The sequence below is a fragment of the Poecilia reticulata genome, chromosome 11 (genome assembly GCF_904066995.2).
Source record: "Poecilia reticulata chromosome 11, P_reticulata-male-v2, whole genome shotgun sequence".
In the NCBI taxonomy this organism is placed as follows: Eukaryota; Metazoa; Chordata; class Actinopteri; order Cyprinodontiformes; family Poeciliidae; genus Poecilia; species Poecilia reticulata.
Genome location: NC_088840.1, coordinates 29,168 through 49,012, shown reverse-complemented (window position 1 = coordinate 49,012; position 19,845 = coordinate 29,168). Strand labels below are relative to the sequence as shown.

The 19,845-nt window shown below is 37.9% G+C and overlaps 1 protein-coding gene across 1 annotated transcript; it reads right to left on the bottom strand.

Moving 5' to 3' along the window:
* Window positions 1–722: 722 nt before the first annotated feature.
* tnfa (tumor necrosis factor a (TNF superfamily, member 2)) lies at window positions 723–6,690 on the bottom strand. Its single transcript, XM_008421531.3, has 4 exons — window positions 6,191–6,690; window positions 6,062–6,089; window positions 5,785–5,838; window positions 723–3,582 (listed from the first exon to the last, which is right to left on the bottom strand). Exons 1-4 carry the CDS (start codon window positions 6,365–6,367, stop codon window positions 3,113–3,115), a joined length of 729 nt encoding a protein of 242 aa, XP_008419753.1. The 5' UTR covers window positions 6,368–6,690; the 3' UTR covers window positions 723–3,112.
* Window positions 6,691–19,845: the final 13,155 nt, after the last annotated feature.

Genomic DNA, 19,845 nt, shown 5'->3' with positions numbered 1-19,845 from the left:
TTGGGGAAAAAAATGGTATCAGCCAAAATAAAAATCGGCAGGTCAGGCTTTGAAAGATTAGTAATCAGCGGTAAGCCAGAAAACTGCAGTCGGTGCAGCCCAACTTAAGATGGAATAAACAACCATGACATTTTTGATTAAATAAATTTCTATTTGGTGTAATTACAATAGATACAAATTTAATTTATACCAGGTGAATCTTTCTCACTTGAGAATGTGGACCGGGTTGATTCTGAGCCTTCAAATTATTTTAATTGGAGAAATTTTACATAACTTAGAAGTTGATGTAAAAATACAATTTTAGATGCATAAATTATCAGCAGCAAACAACATATCACCAACTACAGCATAGAGTAGCTCATTGATATATTAATGCAGTAGCCATGTAGCCTGATGGAACAACATTTTGCTGAACAATATCAAAATTAAGAAGTTTTAATTATTCTTGTCAATTGTTATCAAACACATTATGAAGGCAGAAAATCCTCAAATATACAGAGCCAACCATGAGAATCAACTAATCTAAAGTTAAATGTGTATTGTTATTTGTCTATGTATTTTTAGCTGGGGTTGCACAGTGGCGCAATTGGTAGAGCTGTTGCCTTTGTTAAGGAAGAATTTTTATACAATTAAATTTAGCAAAACTCTGGCTCTGATTCTTCCTGTTGATCCCGGGTTTTCTCGCGTGGCCACGTGTGAGGACAGAAACACAACAATGCATGTTGACGTCACAGAATTACAGAATTTAATCCAATCAGAAGAAAGTATAAGATAGAACAGGAAACTGAAGAAACACAGATACAAACATTGTTACCTGAGACAAGAAGACAGAGAAATATCAAGGACGTTCTTGGAGAAAGAGCTGGTGCAGAAGTAAAATAAATCAGCTTTTTTCTAAATTGTTTCCCTTGTGCACAAACTTTTATACCTGTAGGTGTGTTTTCCTCTTTAATGTATTCAAATAAGGCGTATCTCTGCTTGGACCAATTGGAAGGCATCTCTGGCCCTTTTTGAATTTAGAAAGTCCCTGCAATTTGTTCACAAGATCAAACACCTTTTGTCTAAATAAGGTGGAAGCAGACTCTCTGAATTCATGGTGGTTTATGTCTTTCACAGATCAGTGTGAAAAGCTGGAACTTCCTACTGATTGTTTCCAGACAGACAAAGAGATCAGAGATCTTGACAAACCATCTGCTTTAACTACAGTAAAATATAGATCAATAGGTCAGAATAAGTTATAAATTTTAAAACTATAATTATGGTATTTCAATCAAGTCATGATAAATTCTAAAACTAACTTATTTTAAATTTATTTTCTTAACACTATCCGGCCTCCTGTGGCTCTACAGCCATCTGGTCAAAGAGAAACAGATGCAGGAACCTCACAGGTAGCTGTGAAATTCTGGTTTGTCTTCTGCTCTGCCAGGAACAAACCTTTAATGCTGTACTTTTAATTCAATGAAAAGTTATCTCCAAAAACCCAGTTTGTTCTTCTGCACTCAGCATCTCCAAAGTTTAGTCCTGATATCAAACCAAAAGCAATAGATATAATATTAACAGAAAATAATGAAGTACAATTCCTGTTTCTAATTAGGAATTAGAAACAAATAAGAATTAAGACATTCATTCACCATAAACCTAAATATTTTCTAATACTAAACAAAACATTTTCATTTGATTCTAATATAGTCAGAAATAATACAATTTCAAATACATTCATCATTAACTAAATTAATTCTAAAACAAGATAATAGAATTTTCAGTCAAAACATGTTATTAATAACTAAGAAAAATGTCTTACAAATTAAATGTTAGTGATTTAAAACATTTTATGTTATATTCAGTTTTTTGCACCATGTCAGATGTTAGTTCTGGAAGACTTCTCATCCTGGTTACGTGAACCGACCAAAGTTCCCCTTCTCAGAGTAATTCAAGTGATACTGTCCTCCCTCCATACTGTCAGGTTAATTGGTCTCCCCAAATTCTCCCTGGGCAAATTCTCACTAGGTGTGAGTGTGTGTGTGCATAGTTGTTTGTCCTGTCTGTCTCTGTGTTGACCTGCGACAGACTGGCGACCTGTCCAGGGTGTATCGCGCCTCTCGCCCGGAACGTTAACTGGAGTCAGGGGCGCAACTACACATTATTCAGGTGGATGCGAAAACATCGGCGCCCCCCCCACGAAGGAAGGTACGTCAGGGTGAAGGAGTGTAGAAAACATACGCTCGCTTCCACCCCCCCTCTTCCAAGACGACGATACGTGAAGGGTAAAACTCACCACATTTACCTCGTTATGTGCGAGAGGTGAAGGAGCGTAAGGCGCGCTGAAGTGTATAGGAAAACATCATCGGCGCGCCGCCCCCTCTGGTGCTGCGCCCTGCGTTGCATGCGCTGCATACCCACTTTTTGCGCCACTGGCTGGAGTTAGGCACCAGCAACCCTCCCGACCCCACTAAGGGACAAGGGTGTAAGAAAATGGATGGATGGATGGATGTTTAGTGTTTTGTTAACTGAATTTGTCTTCATTGGGAAAAGAGCAGCATCTGCAGTCTTCCCAGAAATCCCTCTGTATTAAAAAAAGCACAAAAGCCTAATCCTGACTGGTTGATCAAGCGATAAACAGGTGAGAACAAGACTACTACTGTAAAGTATAATCATCAGAGTTTGTAATCTTTGCAAAAAACATGTATTCAAGTGTCTTGCACCACAAACACCATAATATATAACAGGACTTAGTCAACAGAAAAACACACCGACTTACAAAAATAAGAGAAAAAAGAATAAATATTTAAATAAATAAAAATAATTATAATAATAAATAGATATGTCTACACATCATTGCCAGACTGTAGTGAAACAATTAGTTAGCAGCACAAACACACAACATAAGTGATACAAAAATGACATATCTTAGTAAATAGCTCTGATGTGGTGGATTACAGACCACCATTTCAGACATTGCTAATCACTTACTGGTTGATCTGTAAATGTAAAACTTACAAAACAAGTTTCTTTTGGTTCTATGCAACAGAGTCCATTCCACAATAAGCAGTACTGGTGCTACATGCCACCACATGTATGTTCATGTAAATTTACTGCCCTCTGCAAGCTCTCTTTACAAGGCAAAGACACCAAAATAAGTCTTCCCTGCATCTTCCTCAAGTTTCTCAAGCATCTTCTCTTCCATAACAGTCTTCAGTCTGTCCCCACTCTTTAAATCGAATACTGCTCCCATATACACTGCAGAGAAGAAGCTTCCAGCTGAGTCTGGATCCTTACTGGCTGTACCCTGGCACACGGTACGAACTGAATGCAAGAGGGTCTGATAGGACCTCTCATCATTAGAGCCAAATGATCTGGACCAGCGTTTCACTGTGTGACTCAGATGGATCATGTGATTGGAAGTAAGGTCATCAGCATTGCTGTTGCAGCTTATTCTGAACGACGCCTGGCTGTAAACAAAGTAGAGGCCATTCTGAGGAATCAGAATCTCATTGTCTTTTAGCTCTAGACCTCCTTGAGAGTGTGCCTGGTCCACTTTGCTCATCCACTTCACTGACGTGTTTATGGCGGGGTCGTGTACTCCTGTTTGAAAACACAAGCATGAAAATGAATATCAGATTATTCCACTTACAATACCCTCCTGTAGACAGTGAAAAACTACCAAAGGTAAAGCTAATTATGAAAAAAAAAACTCATTTTGCTAAGTCCTTCTGTATATTTTATTTATATAAACAAACAGAATTGTACATATTGTTCACCTCTGGGTTTTAATGTAGTTGTAAACTACACTTTGCAGTTTGTTCTTACCAGCGCCGTACAGAGGCCTTTGGAGGGGCTCAAAGTTAAAAAGGGGCACATTGATCAAGATCTTAAAACACCGTACAACAAACTAACAACAACCCATATTAATGAAGAATCTAATATTTATTTGGATCATATTATGTCATTGTCATGTGGGGACAATCAAAGCAAATTTTCCCTGATAGGTTTAATGTTGCTGTTTCTGCTGCTGACTGTCCTGGAGGATTGTATTGATCTGAGAGAGACCATACGCTGGTTATGAAGTGTGTTATGAAATAGCAAATGTGCTGCTATTTTATTTAATAGACCCTAATAATATCTGTTTAATCGCCATAGCAACTTTGCTGCAGTCTGCTTTAAAGATCAAAAAAGTTCAGAGGGGTTAACTCTACATAATTTTTCTATGTAAGCACCTCTGAAAGATCTAGAATTGTAAGGTTGAGAGAAATTGTCATTAGATTTTGTCTTTCAACAAGATCTTGAGAAACATCCATGCATTTAAGTTTAGCTGATTACTGTCACGCACGCACGGACGCGCACACACACACACACACACGCACACGCACACACACACACACACACACACTGATCAACAAGTGTTTAAAAACATCACAAAACTTTGTGTCACAGTCACAGGTCAACCTAAAAAGATCTTTTAAAGGTCTACTTACAGTCTAGGGCCCCCTGCAAATGCTTGAATTGTAACGCAGACCATAGATCTAAAACTTCAGCATTTGTTTGTTGAGAATGACAATGCTATTAATTTTTATTTAATGGTTTCAGCAGAGAAAAAAAAGTACATTTTGGAATTAATTAGGAAGTTTACTTTGTCTAACCCTAACCCTTAGTACAAAAAACATATTTGATTTTTGATGTGTTACCATGGCTACAATCTTATGCTATCTTTAATCTTTGTGTTTGAGCTCAGTTTATTCACAAATACATCACAGTAAATAATAATCAGTGATTGATATTAATCTGGCCAATTAACCTGTTCCTGGTCTCACTGACTTCCCTAAATCTATTTTCAAACACTGTTAGTGATGCTGATGTTCTTAGTAGGAGGGGGAGTAAATTAGATTCTACCCCAGCCCTGCATGAGGAGCTAGAATCGCTCCTTTGCGTTGCGCATCTCTCTACTGGATGCAAGGGACAAATGGAGATTTCATTTATAAGGCAGGAGCTGGGACAGACTGTCAGACGAGGCTTTTCTGTTTACTGACTGTTCAGTTTGTAATAAGCGCCACAAAGACTGTTTTGGTTGCCTGGGCTTATTGGGTGTATTTTTTCTGATCTGTCAGAAGTAGTGTGAACCTGCCTGGTAGTAACGTTAGTGAAGCACAGAGCTAAAAGGTACGTTGGATTCGCAGTGACAGCCTCGTTACCATTTCTTTATATCAGGGTATCCAATTCTGACCCACAGCGGTGAGACTGACTCAGGCTGCCTGGAGCAAACCAGGCATTTAGTCCAGCACTGGAGCAGAATGCTAAAATTAAAGTCAGAAGTTTTCTCTGCAACTGAGCCATTTCTGTGTTTGGGGATGATGAGGGGTTTTCCCGCTATTGTGAGGACAATTGTAAAAATAAATAACAACTTCAACATCAGACCTAAGTTTTTATTCACAAACTAGTGTATAATGAAAAAATAAATTCTTGCCCATAATCTGACAGAGGACACAGTTCCCCTCCCTCATCCTGATCTGATGTCATAACGACATGGAGACAGAGGAACTGAGAATCCATTCAGTCATTATTAGGCCAAGGACAGCCAGAGTAATTTATTTAGCTAAATTCCTATGTTTAGGTAAATACTATAGTCCAGATAAAAAATTTAATAAAAAATAAATACATTGAAAACAAAACAAAACAAAAATAAAACAAAACAAAAAACCCCCCAAAAAGGCACTTAGGGCATCAAGGGTAAAAGTGGCAGGGAATCAAGACTCCTCCACCCCCCCTCACCTGAAGGTGTCTGGTTCTTACCTTCTAGATGAATGGCTGCCCTGTTTGAAATTTGCCTTAAGGCGTGATGAAAAGCTGTAAAATCAGAGGAAAAAATGTTAACCCTCTGCTGGATGCAAAATAGCATTTTTCTGGGACATTATCCCTTTATGGAACAAATCCCTAAGTAACAAAACAATACATAAAAGTTCAGGTATATAATATTTACTTGTAAAACATAGATTAGATAATAGATGCTATAGTTAACTACAACTTCATAAAAGTTCAATGTGTCAAAGAATTAAGGAGAACTACCCACCAGAGTTTCCCTTGTCTGATACTGCACTCTGTGTCAGAAGACAGATAGACACTGTTAGCATTTAATTCATCAGATTGTGTAGTAACTATTTGTTGCAGGCCTCTGACCCTTTTTGAAGACAGCACTCACCTTGACACGAGCATTAGAGAAGAGGAAAACAGCACCACCAGTAGCAAGGCAGAGAGTGAAAGAAATCAGGGACAAGGCAAGTCTGGACATTTGAAATGTTTTGATTCTAGTGGATGTCCGATCACTTGTCCCTGTGCTGGCATCTGCATCCAGTAATACCTTGAATTCACTCTCCATTGTTCTGAGTAAGTTCTTGCTTTCAATCCAAGTCAAACTGTAAATGTATGGTAAGAGGGCTCCTTCCTCTTAACTAACATTTTGAGACGCTCTTATAAAAGCTATTTTTTTGGTGGAAACTCCAGTGATGTCACTCATTGTGAATAAGTGGAGAGCTGATAAGGAAGAGACCCAGAACCTGGGAGGTTCATATGGACCAGAACACGCCTACACAAACCTCTGACTGAGTTATACCTAAACCACACACACAGACCTGTGTCGTAACCATTTTTACACCCCAAACAGAAACCCACAATTAGCAGAATCGAACGCTTACTCTTTCTCTTACGCACACACACGCACACGCGTACACGCACACACACACACACACACACACACACACACACACACACACACACACACACACACACACACACACACACACACACTGATCAACAGGTCTTTAAAAACATCACAAAAACTTTGTGTCTGCATAAATTCTGTTTCAGTGGTAAAAATGAAGTCTTTCTGATGTTCTACTCAGACAGAGAAATATGTCACTTCTCCAAGGTTTAAAATAGACAGACGTTAATATAAGGCTGTGACTCATCTGTTATAGAGCCTTCCTTTAATTCAGAGGTATGATTAGCTCCTCCAGATAATGCAACATGTTAGATACCCCTGTTTATCATGCGGATATTGAGAAAAAAGACCTCAGCATTTCAACTTGTATACTATGTATACAGTATACAAGTTGTGTGTTTGTCTGAAGGGTGTTTCCCCCTTCACACACACAGTAAACAAGTACTTTCTATATTAGGAAATACTTTTTTCAATTGTAGGAAGCACTTGTTCCCCGTGTGTGAAAGGGGAAACACCCTGAGAATGGTTGTATAGAAACTCAGTGAAGTCAGTGTTACATGAAGACGGGTAGATAGTCTCAGGTACTTGTGATCACAGAACAATTTAGGTTTAATTCATGCTTAATGTTGTCATTTGTATTCCATCTGCATCACATTAAAATGGCACGAAATAGCTATGATATTATCAATCAAAATATTTTTCAAAATTGACCAAAAAAGTTCTCAAAAGAATAATAATTCTCCTCAGCATTATGAGGGATCAGAGCAGCTTTAGGAAAAGGGAAATCAAATTTGAAGTAACAGCTCATCAGTCCATCTGTGACTTTCAACAAAAGTGTAAAGTTGTACTTCATTTTATGATGAATTATTTTCTTTATTTACCATGAAGTACGAATATTTTGTGAGGTCAGCAATTTGTTTGTAATGTGTAATGTGTAAGCATAGAATAAGAAACAATGTAGTAAGTCAATGGAGATCAGTCAAAGGTTAACTTAAAGGTACAAGCTAAAATATCTCAATTATGAGCAAAACTTAGTTCTTATCATTGGTCTGGTCAGCTGTTGAGTTTAAATATTTGACAGAAAACATCATGAGTCTATCATAGTCAGGTGAGTATGAATCTTTCATATTCACAGGAGTGAGTGTTTTGGAAGATAGGACCAGGGGCGCGGTAAAGGGGTGAAAAGTGATGACAATTCTAGGGGCCCTGACCAGCAGGGGGCCCTCCACAATTTAATTATTTTTATTTTGTTCATAGACATAACAAAATTGGTGTCCTGTCAAATACAAAATTAATCACATTGTTTTTAGCAGTAACAATTTTATGTTACCACTCCCAGACCAAAGAACACACATCTTTTTTTACCCTGAACCCCCTGAACCCCTTCTGGATCTGCATGAAATGGTTCATTCCTGCTTGGAGCTCTTGACAGTGACGCTGTGTTCAGGTGCAGTCAGTAAAAGCTGCAGCTGAATACAGCCGCCACAAACGACTGTGCCAGTTACTATGAAGCTAAGAAAAGTTATAAAATCAGGTTTTCAAAAACAAAATAGAGAGAGGGAGAAAAAGGCAAGAGTGTTAATTTATAACCCAGTTTTTCTCCATGAGAGGTGAATAGACTGTGTGAGATTATCAACCATTTAGCATAGTTAGCTTATCTACAGACTACTGTTTGTCTCCTTTTCACTGGCATTTAATGAATTAAAGAAAAAAAGTACCAACATATTCATATTGTTCCCTGTGCCTTTTACCACTTAACAGATGAGTCAGTGAGCAGCAGCTCTAACCCACGTCCCTCCTGACCCATCCTCTCCTGAATTAAATTAAAGCTGCAATATGTCACTTTTATATAAATATTTTTTGCACATATTTATTAAAACTGTCATTATGTTGTGACAGTATGGCATGAGAGGTAATCTGTGAAAAATCTATTTCCTCTGCTTTCTCCCAGTGCTAGAAACAACCAGTCAGTGGCAGGAAAGTTTTAGTGCTGTCAATCACAATCTCATGTGGTGCTGCTCATCCTTCCTCCCCCTCAATTTGTGCCATGCTGCAGCTAGCATAGCACAGAGCTGTGTAGTTTCAAACTGTGAATGCTCAGTTTAGTTAGCATAGCTACCAATGATGACAGATCAACAGTTTCTTGTAATGATAAGTTGTTTCTCCCCCATTAGCACATTTAGCAGTGAGTGAATGAGGCTAATTCACAGTGCTAAGAGTGGCCTACTGGTTCTGATTGGTTGTTTTGGTCAGAACGGTGCATTACTTTAACCAGTACAAGTACTGGTTCATGAAGGAGGTGGAGGAGATTGATTGTTTTCACAGATTATCTGTCTCATAACAAACTGCTATGACATGGTGACAGCTTTAACAAATATGGAGAAAACATATTTTTTATTAAAGTTATGTACTGCAGCTTGAATAAAATGCAACTACATAGAATTTTTGAGAAGTCTGGATTGCTTCATGTGTAGTTGCATGTTGCTTTTGACTGTTGCTCATGGGGAGAGACATTTCAGTAATCTATAACTAATAGAAAAAAAAATTGACAACCTACTTGCATACCAGATGTGGACTGTTGGATGTTAAATTTATGAGCATTAAACATTGTGCTAATTATCAGTATTGAACCAAAGAAAGCAAGGCAGATGCAAGTCTTTAAAATTGTGATGCTTTTTATGGGTCAAATAGACTCAAAAAATTGTAACAGCAGCTGCGCAGGGGGCCCAATCAAATTTTTTGTCAGGGGACCCAAGATTTCTGGCAGTGCCCCTGGATAGGACCTATCAGTTTCTGCACTTATGATGCCATGTCTGTGTTTTTTTTAAATATATAAATCCACTTATGGAGACATTATAAGATAAAATGCTTAAATAAAGAATAATAATTTGTATTTTGCTGATCTTTTTATTATCACTGGCAATTGTCAAGACTTTGATCAATTTGATTATTGATAAAAGTCTTTGATCACTTTGATAATTGATCAAAATCTTTGATCAATTTGATCTGTCATGAGGTCTGCCTCTGTCCTGCCATATTTGACTTAATATAAATAAATGTCAAGATCTAAGGAAGAGACAGTTGTCACTCATAGGTTCTGTGGTGAGGTCCTTGTCTACACATCAAAGTCATCTTCAGTAAAACATGAAATACCAAACTGTTAAATGACAGTGACTGCATGGCTCTTAAAACAGAGATAGAATAAAATAAATATATGGATTAAAGTAACAGACATTGGAAATAGTTTTAGTAAAACACATTGCATCCATGACAACTGTCTGCAGAACGATTGCAAATCTTACTGACTACAAGGTGAACTGTTATCCTGCCGCCATACTTCAGTCAGTATTTTAGACAATTTACCCTTAGTGGATATAACAATAAAATAGTGATTATTACATGAAAATCTACAAAAGCTTTGCTATTAAAGGAATAATAATATTTTACATGCAACAAAGATTCAGGTGGCCATGTTATTAAGCTTTCTACAAGTTAATGTGAAAAAAGAAATCAAGAATCAAATGACCTTGCAAAACTCCTCATCATAGGACAGAAATTTTACCAAATAACTCAGAACCGCAATAAAACAGCTGATGACTGCTTGCACAACCTTAAAAGTTTAGGCACAAGGAATTGTGCAAATATAATTGCACAATCCATCTGTCATTTCATAATGCAGGGCTCACAGCAGGAACAGTGATACACAGAAAGGTCATAAAAACATATTGGAAGAAATTGGTCAAGATGGACAGATTTCTGATATGCACACAGTAGCTGTAACACTAAAAAGTGTCATGATCCGTGTTTCTGTGTGTTTATTTTTGAGTTTTTCTGTGTGATTCCGTTCCCTGTGAGTCCTGTCTCTGCGTCTTCCCCCTTGATTGTCTCCCAGGTTTGTCTTGTTCCCTTGATTACGCCATGTGTATTTAGTCTCACCTGTTGTCTCTGTTCTTTGTCGGATCCTTGTCATACTATGTCGTCTGTTCCCGTTGATGCCTGTTTCTCTGTGCTGTTCTCTGTTGTTCTCTGTTTGGATCATTATCATTAAATTCATCATTTTTCATCTACATCGTGGGTCTCCTGCATTCTCTCACCACCATCACCAGCACCAATTATGGCAAAAAGTCAAAAGAGAGTCCAAGAAACATGATTTACAAAACGTGGCCAGGCATATGATAGTTCATAATGAACACACACATAATTATGTTCATGTTGTAACATACAGTGAGTGTCTAAAGTATTCAGACCCCTTTAAGTTTTCACTTTTTGCTTCACTGCAGCCATTTGCTAAAATCAAATAAGTTAATATTATTTCTCATGAATGTGCACTCAGCATCCCATCTTGACAGAAAAAACTGAAATGTAGAAAATGTTGAAAATTGATTTAAAAAGAAAAACTGAAATATCACATGGTCATAAATCTTCAGACCCTTTGCTGTAACACTTACATTTAACTCACATGCTGTCCATTTCTTCTGACCCTCTTTGAGATGGTTCTACAAAGGAGTGGCTTTGGAACAACTCTGTGACCATTCTTGACTGGCCCAGCCGGATCCCTGACCTAAATCCATCCATCCATCCATCTTCTCGCACCCTTGTCCCTCAGTGGGGTCAGGAGGGTTGCTGGTGCCTCTCCAGCTAACATTCCGGGCGACAGGAGGGGTCACCCTGGACAGGTCGCCAGTCTGTCGCAGGGCAACACAGAGACACACAGGACAAACAACCATGCACACACACACTCACACCTAGGGGCAATTTGGAGAGGCCAATTAACCTGACAGTCATGTTTTTGGACTGTGGGAGGAAACCGGAGTACCCGGAGAAAACCCACGCATGCACAGGGAGAACATGCAAACTCCATGCAGAAAGACCGGGGCCGGGAATCGAACCCAGAACCTTCTTGCTGCAAGGCAACAGCTCTGACCTAAACAGCTCTGACCTAAATCCAATTAAGCATTTCTGGAGAGACCTGAAAATGCCTCTACCAACGTTCACCATCCAACCTGACAGAACTGGAGTGGATCTCCAAAATCCAGGTGTGAAAAACTTGTTGCATCATTCCCAAGAAAACTCATGGCAGTACCAGCTCAAAAGGGTGGTTCTACTCAATACTGACCCTAAATACTCAGGGTCAGTATTGACTGAAGGTCAGTACTGATCTTTTACTCAAATTTGCAAAGAATTGATCCTTGCAAATTTCTACATTTCTAATTTTTTTCTGTCAAGATTGGATGCTGAGTCTATATTCATGGAAAATTATATAATTTTTTTTTATTTTAACGATTGTGAGCAATGAAACAAAGAGCGAAAGAGTGAAAAATTGAACCTTCTTGTGTTCAAGGACTGAGGCAAACGTAGAGGACTGTGGAAAATTATACAAGTTTTACGGGTGTGGGGTTGGTTGGACCCCATTTGTAAACACAAGGGTTAAATGGATCAGAATACTTTCCATACACACTGTAACTCACTGTCATGAATGCTAATTCATTTTTGTTTGGTGATTTCAGTCATAAATGTTCCACTGTAAAATCTTATGATGCACTATCAGCATTATGTCAAAATGTCAAGACAATGCAGTAATTCTTTCCTATTGATGAAAAAAAAAATTTCCTTTAAAGTGCATCAATGGTTTTATTAAAATGCTGTAAACTAGAACCACACACACTGTCCACATAATCATAACTGATTTTAAACTTTAAAAGATATATTACGGTGATCCATGCATGAAAGTTACACTAAGATGGAGCATTTTGAGAAAATGTGTAGGAAGTCCATCAAAATTAACCTTAAAACACTAGTATTACATTATTGTTTGAATTCAAATCTCACTGTAAGTATGAGTAAACACATTTTTCCAGTGATGTGCCTGGAAAAATGTAAGTAGGAGGGGGGATACCTAACAGCAACACAGGAAGGATGTGAAAGAGATGTGTTCTTTCCAGAAACTGCCCATCTTGTGGTCTCATTTCACTTTCAAACATAGCTTCTTCCTTATTTTAAATTAGGATTTAAGTTGATTTGGTTTTTTTAAAAAAAATCCCTTTCTGTTGTGTCACATCATATTGCTTTTTCCTGTTTCTAAAAATGGTACAAGTAAAGTCCCGCCATCTTAAAAAAAAGACTTGATACTCTCCCCAGAGTCACACAGGAAATTACAGCAGATATTCTCATCTTCCTCTTCACAAAAAGATTTCACAGCTTATCTGCAAATCATCTCATGACACCTTACATTGACCAAAAACGGAAGCTTTGTTTTTAAGACATTTGAATTTCTAAATGAATAATGTATTAATAATAATAATGTTATGAATTAGCACCCCATAGATAAACTGAATTTAACTGAATTTCCACGATAAGCCCATTATCAAGGCTTGTTTTGAAGCAACTGATTGGGCTACTCTCTGCCAGCCACATCGAGATGTCATCAGTGCCATGACTGAGGGTGTGACTGACTATATACATTTCTGTGTGGACAGAAATGTATATATTTTTATTATATATTATAATTTGTATGTTGGGGTTTTTAAAATTAGTTAAAGACCTGTAAAGAACCAGACACAAGACCAATGAGGTTTGTATACCTTCCTTTGCAAAGAGAGAGATCCACAACCTCTAACTCGCTCGGGATCAAAGATTGGTGAGCTCTGCTCAAATCTGCTTGGGAATTGGCTTTTATTATAATGACCTTCTTCAGTGAACAATGCTGAGATAACAGAACAGATGGATCCCTTGAGTAGGAAATTACATCATAGATAAACAACGACCCTTAAAGAATAACTGGTCAGAGCCAGTTAGGTAACTGAACACATTTAGATAAAACACAAATAAAATGATAAAACAATAATTACTTTTACCCAGCAAGAACCACCAGAACAATGAGATGCTTCCCAATTAACAAACCCTGGATCACCAAAAGAATTGTTAAGCAAGAACAAAGAGCTTTGAGGGAACAAGTGAGTTATTGACGAGTAGCTACAGGAAGATGCTGGAGAATACGTGTGTGTGTGTGTGTGTGTGCGTGTGTGTGTGTGTGTGTGTGTGTGTGTGTGTGTGTGTGCGTGTGTGTGTGTGTGTGTGTGTGTTATAAACCATCTCTTATGGTTATACTTATATTATTAATATTTAACACCTTAGATGGAATAGCTTGTCAAAGAATAAGTAATTTCCCCTTTGGGATTAATAAAGTATATTCTATTCTATTCTATTCTATAAAGTAATCTAATAAGAAAATAAACCAAGCGGAAAATGAACCAAAAAATTAAGCATAGATACATATTCAAGCACAGAAAAAAACAACTCAAAAACTCCCAAGATGACACATTTCTTTTGTTTTGCTTTGCTTAAGCAACTCTGGATCTTGATAAACAGGAATTCAAATGTAGAAAGTGTTTGAATGAAACTCGGCGGTATACTAGGTAAGAATGGTTATTTGATCCTACTCCCTCATTGGTCAGAGTGACGTTGCCCTTTCTAATTCAGGTTAAGGGACTTTACATTTTATCCATTGTACTCGTTGCCAATGACAATTCAGAGGAATCAGTCGTGAATCATTTACCATGAAACAATGCCAACCACATAAAAGGAGACAAAGAAGGTTTTCAGGTCAATGTAGACTTCTGTGCAGATAAGGAAAACCCCATGTGTTTCCTGCAAGATTTAATTCTCTTTGAAATGATAAAGAGCAAAAAAAATATGATTCTGGTCAGAACCATAAGGAGACAGTTGCTTTATAAGGCAGATAATCATTAGTGTGATGACATAATAATATTTATACTTCTGACCTCACCCTTCTCACAGAATTATACATTTTCCAGTCAAGCTTTTCTCCATAGTATCTTCTTTTTTCACCCGCAATATTCCAGATGAGCTATCAGAGCTAATAATGGCCCAGATGGTAGTGAATCATTTGTTGACTTCGACAGGAAGTAAAATGGGTTCAATAAATTCAAATGACAGTACTCAGTTATGTCACCTCCAATGACATCCAATCCAGTATACTTAAATCTTAATATGATTACTAATGAGACAGAAGTAAATTTAATCTAACATATCAATGTGTAAGTCACAAGAAAAAGACAAAGTTGATAATTTGTATGTTTTTTTCCACAAACTCTTTTCATGTGTAATAGGATTTGATAAGAGAATGGTTGAGAAACCTTCAGTTTTGTTCAAACTACACATGAATGTTTGTGTACACCAGCACATGGTTAGAGGAAATTTTTCTTCAAAAGTAACAAGACATCTTTAGTCTTTGTATACCAGAAGCTGACTGCTGTCAAAAAATATTCTATTTTCCAATATATAACAAAAGCTGAAAAATAATTAAATAATGATTCAATGAGGTCTTAATGCTTATATTTACCATTTTTTTCCCAAACTACTATAACTGCATAGATGTCTCTGTTGTCTCTTGACAACAAACACTGAATTGTCCTTTCTCAGTTACAGAATTTTGTGTGAAACAGAAATAATTTAATTTACAATAAAAAGAGCAAAAACCTCTCAATCTGATCTCTTTAAAACCAACTGTAATTACAGTAATCCCTCTTAACCCACATGCATTTGAAAAAGCATGATGTGATGCTTTTGGAAATAAAAGAAAGTGCCAGCATTGTGCATCTAATTGTATAATAAGGTGACAGGATTTCTGTTAGAGCTCCAATCCTTTACCTGTTTGGTAGGCCTTTAGATTATTCAGTGAGTAGAAAAGTGAGAGGTGGGGTGTTTCTGTTTTTGTGATCTGCATAAAACAGGAAACTCTGAAATCAGTGGTTTCCTGTTTCACTCTGAAGTAAACCATGGAGCTTTTACATTTTCATTTTCCACATTACTTGAGTGTTTGACTCATAGCTTTTTTTCTACACATGGATTTATAATTACAGAAAACAGCATGTTAATTATGTTATAATTTTTCTACATTAGAACAGATGCAGATTGTTGCAGAGTTGGCTTTAAAAGAGAAAAAAGGAATCCTGTTTAAGACATTGCTCCCATTCAAAAGTGATGGACCTTACCATCTACAAAAGACTGTTTAAAGAGCCTAATAAATGATCTCATTGCTTTGAATGTAACTTCTAACATTATTTAGTATTTCTTTTGTGACAGCAAAAATTCTAAACTATTTAACGCAATCAAACTCTCCCCAGATCTTTGGTTCAAACTGTCCTCTGATCAGGCTTCCCTCAGCTGCAGATACATCTAGCTCTAGATGTATTAGTTTAAATGTACAAGGACCTGTTGCTGTCCTTTACCAAAGTATGAAACACATTTTAATTGCTATCATTACTTGCCATAAAATAAACTTTGATGTCCTTCTGTCATATTTTCACCTCCTCTGCCATTACATATTACCTCTATATTTTCAAATACTAAAGCAGTTAATTGTCAAATTCTGACTTGGTATTGGTTTGATTCCAGTTTTGATAGTTGCTTGCCTATAGTTTCAGTCCTTGATTAGATCAGCTTTCTTTGTGTTATACTTGAGTTCTTCCTAAATTACTCTAGTTATGTGTTGTTGTTTGTTAGTGTTAGGGGACCAGAGAGAAGGGTTCCAGGCCTAGTTATGTGTCTGGAGCCATCCCTGGGTCAATTTCTGGGTGAATTTACAGCTCCAGCCATGGTTCCAATTAAAGATCAAGCCCTGGATCCAGACATGGACTCAATAAAACAGACAAAAATGCACTATTTCTGGGTCAGAGATCCACAAGAGCAGCATCATTCAGCTCCAAATAGTGCCCTGATCACTTCCATATAACTGCCATGAGCCTGGTAGAAAATACAAATTTTGACCTCCAAGAGGTGGAGACATAGTGGTGAGCAGCTGCAGATTGAGTCTGCCTGTTTCCGCATGTCCCTGGGCTTGTGCTCCGGGGAATCCCTGGTCCCCTTCTGCTTCCATAAAAATCTTTTAAAAATGGTGTTACGGCCAGTGGCCTTGTATGTTTTTCTCTTTTTTTCCTTTTCTGTATATCTGCAGTTTTCCAGCTTCTAATCAAATTGACTCCACTTGGAAGTGGTGCAGCCCTGTCTTCCTGGATGATATAAAGAGAGCAGTAGATGGCATTCCACACCCTAAAGAAGACGTAGAGCAGTGTGTGGAGGATATGGAAAATCTTAGAAGAACCTACTGCTTAAATGGTGCTGAGGTACAACAGGTCAGGATGCAGTTAACCGGTCCAGACTGGTATCATGTTAAAGGGGATTATGACCCAATGAATAGAGTAAATGACCCCCTGGTGGTAGAAGAGCAGGGAAGTGACACTTTAAACACTAAAGTGGGACATTTGCTCACCAGGATCAGAGCTAGGTATAGAAGACAGGCAAACTACACTGAAATCAGTAGGTGTAAACAAAAACCAGAAGAACCTTTTGATGATTTCCGTGTTAGAATGGAAAAAGTGTTTAAAACACACAGTGGATTACAGGAGGACGGTGCTGACCACGGGCCATACCGTCAGCAGTTAAAAAATGCACTACATGCAGGCTCTAGACCCGAGATAAACGGGTGGATAAATAAACATTATATAGGAATGAGTGGAGGAACACTGGGAGACTATGTGACACATGCTTTGCATGCAGAAAAAGTAACAAAAGCTAAACAAAAAATCCACACCTGTCTCCACCTTCTTCCAAGACACTGGAGATGAAATGGAAGTGTACTACCAAAGGGATAAGAACCGAGGAAGGGGTAGAGGAAGAGGGAGGGGCCGGGGCCGTGGATTTGGACCCCGCCAAGGAGGGGGTCCGAGGGTCTGCTGGACATGTGGAAAAGAGGGCCACATTGCCAGAGAATGTCAAAGTGGAGCACAGGGGAAAGACCAACATCAAGCATGACTAGATTTAGGTCCAGAAGTCATGCTCAATTTAGAAGAATTATTTTTTGAAGAAAAAGTTAGACCAGAGGTTGAGTTAGTAGTGATGGGAAAAAAGATTATCTTTTTGTGTGACTCAGGGGCATGCAGGACAACTATAAGACACAAAATACCAGGAATGAGGTTGGGCCCTGAAAAAATAATGGTCAGGGCCGCACAAGGAGCTGTTAATAGCATATCAGAAACACAGCCAATCTGGATAACAGATCCAGAAGGAGAACAATGTGAACTAAAAGTGTTGGTACTGCCAGACTGTCCAGTAAATCTGTTGGGACGAGATGGCTTAGTAGCATTGGGATTAGCATTGATGCCTACACCAGATGGGCTGAAAGTAATGAGAAGACATCAGGAAAACACAAGATGTAATGGATCCAGATGACCTACACATTACTTTGTGGTACGAAAACTCTCCAGGCCCGGACAGGAAATTTGAAGACCAATTACACAGAGTAACCCCAGTAAAAGTCACCATAGCATATGTGTATTCTGATGTGTCAGCAACCTCAGCAGCCTCTGTAATCCTCCCAGAAGAGGTGAAGCAATTTTTTTTAAGATGGAGAACCTCATGACTGTGAAGCTTTAGCAACCACCAAAGCTAAATGTAGAGCTGACCTAACTGATACACCATTAGGGTTTGGACAAATAGTATTTGTAGATGGATCCTCTAAAAAGGACGCGTATGGAAAAACTAGAACAGGATACGCTGTGGTAACATCAGAAAAAGTACTGTAGGCAGAAGCTTTACCACAAAATCTATCTGCACAAGCAGCAGAACTGATAGCATTAACAGAAGCTTGCAAACTAATGAAGGATAAGGCTGTAACAATCTATACTGATAGTCAATATGCATTTGCCACGATACACACTTTTGCCCAGTACTGGAAAAACAGGGGAATGATTACATCTACGGGTAAACCAACAACTCATGCTGACCTGCTAAAAGATTTAATTAAAGCAGTACAGCTACCTAAACACGTAGCAGTCTGTAAATGTGCTGCACATACATCAAACACAGACTTTGTATAAAAAGGGAATGCATTTGCAGATAAGCATGCAAAAGCAGCAGCAATGAGAGAAATAAAGGTTTTATGGAATGCTACTGAATCATTACAACAGGATGTTTTAAAAGACATGCAACAACAGTCACCTACACAGGAAAGAGAATCTTGGTTAAAAAAAGGGGCAAAAGAAAAGAATGGAATATACACTTGACCAGTAGGAAAACCAATCCTACCAAAAAATTTATACAAATGGGCTGCAATATTGAGCCATGGTTATACACATGTCTCAACAGGGGGGATGGCAGGACTAGTATCTAAATACTTTACTACTTATGGATTTAATACTTATTCAAAAAATTTTTGCAAAACGTGCCTCATCTGTGCAAAACACAATGCACAGGGAAACTTAAGACCAAAAAGGGGACAGTTTCCCAAACCAGAATATCCTTTTCAGCACATACACATGGATTTCATAGAATTAGATGCAGAAAAAGGTAATGAAGGGAAAAAATATTGTCTGGTAATCATAGACTCCTTTTCCAAATGGGTTGAGCTGTTCCCAACAAAGACACCTGACGCATTAACAGTAGCTAAAGCACTATGCAAAGACATAATACCAAGGTATGGGATACCTGAGAGAATATACAGTGACAATGGAACGCATTTTGTGAATCAAATAATAAATAACATAGGGAAAGCATTTGAAATAAACCTAAAACACCATTGTGCTTATCATCCACAAAGTGCAGGCCTGGTTGAAAGAATGAATGGTACTATAAAAAACAGGTTGAGGAAATGTATGGAAGAAACAGGTAGACCATGGTCAAAGTGTGTAGATTTAGTCAAACTGCATATTAATATTACTAGCACCAGTGGGCTAACTCCCTATGAAATGCTGTTTGGAAGACCATATAGATTACCATATTTTGGAAATTCCTGGGAAACAAATGATGAGAGTAATCTAGCTGACTATATGAGAAAGATGTTAGAAAACCAGAAACAACCACCATCTGATGATGAATTCCCATCTGTCTGCCCACAGGAAGCCTCACTAGTTGAACCAGGAGATTGGGTGCTAGTGAAAAGTATAAAGAAGAAGCATTGGCACTCACCTAAGTGGGAAGGACCCTACCAAGTATTGTTGACTACTGGCACTGCATTAAAGATAGCAGAAAGAAATACTTGGATACACTTAACACATTGCAAACTGGTGATACGGAGAGATGACTAAAATTACATTTTTAATAATAGTGTTCAATTTGTA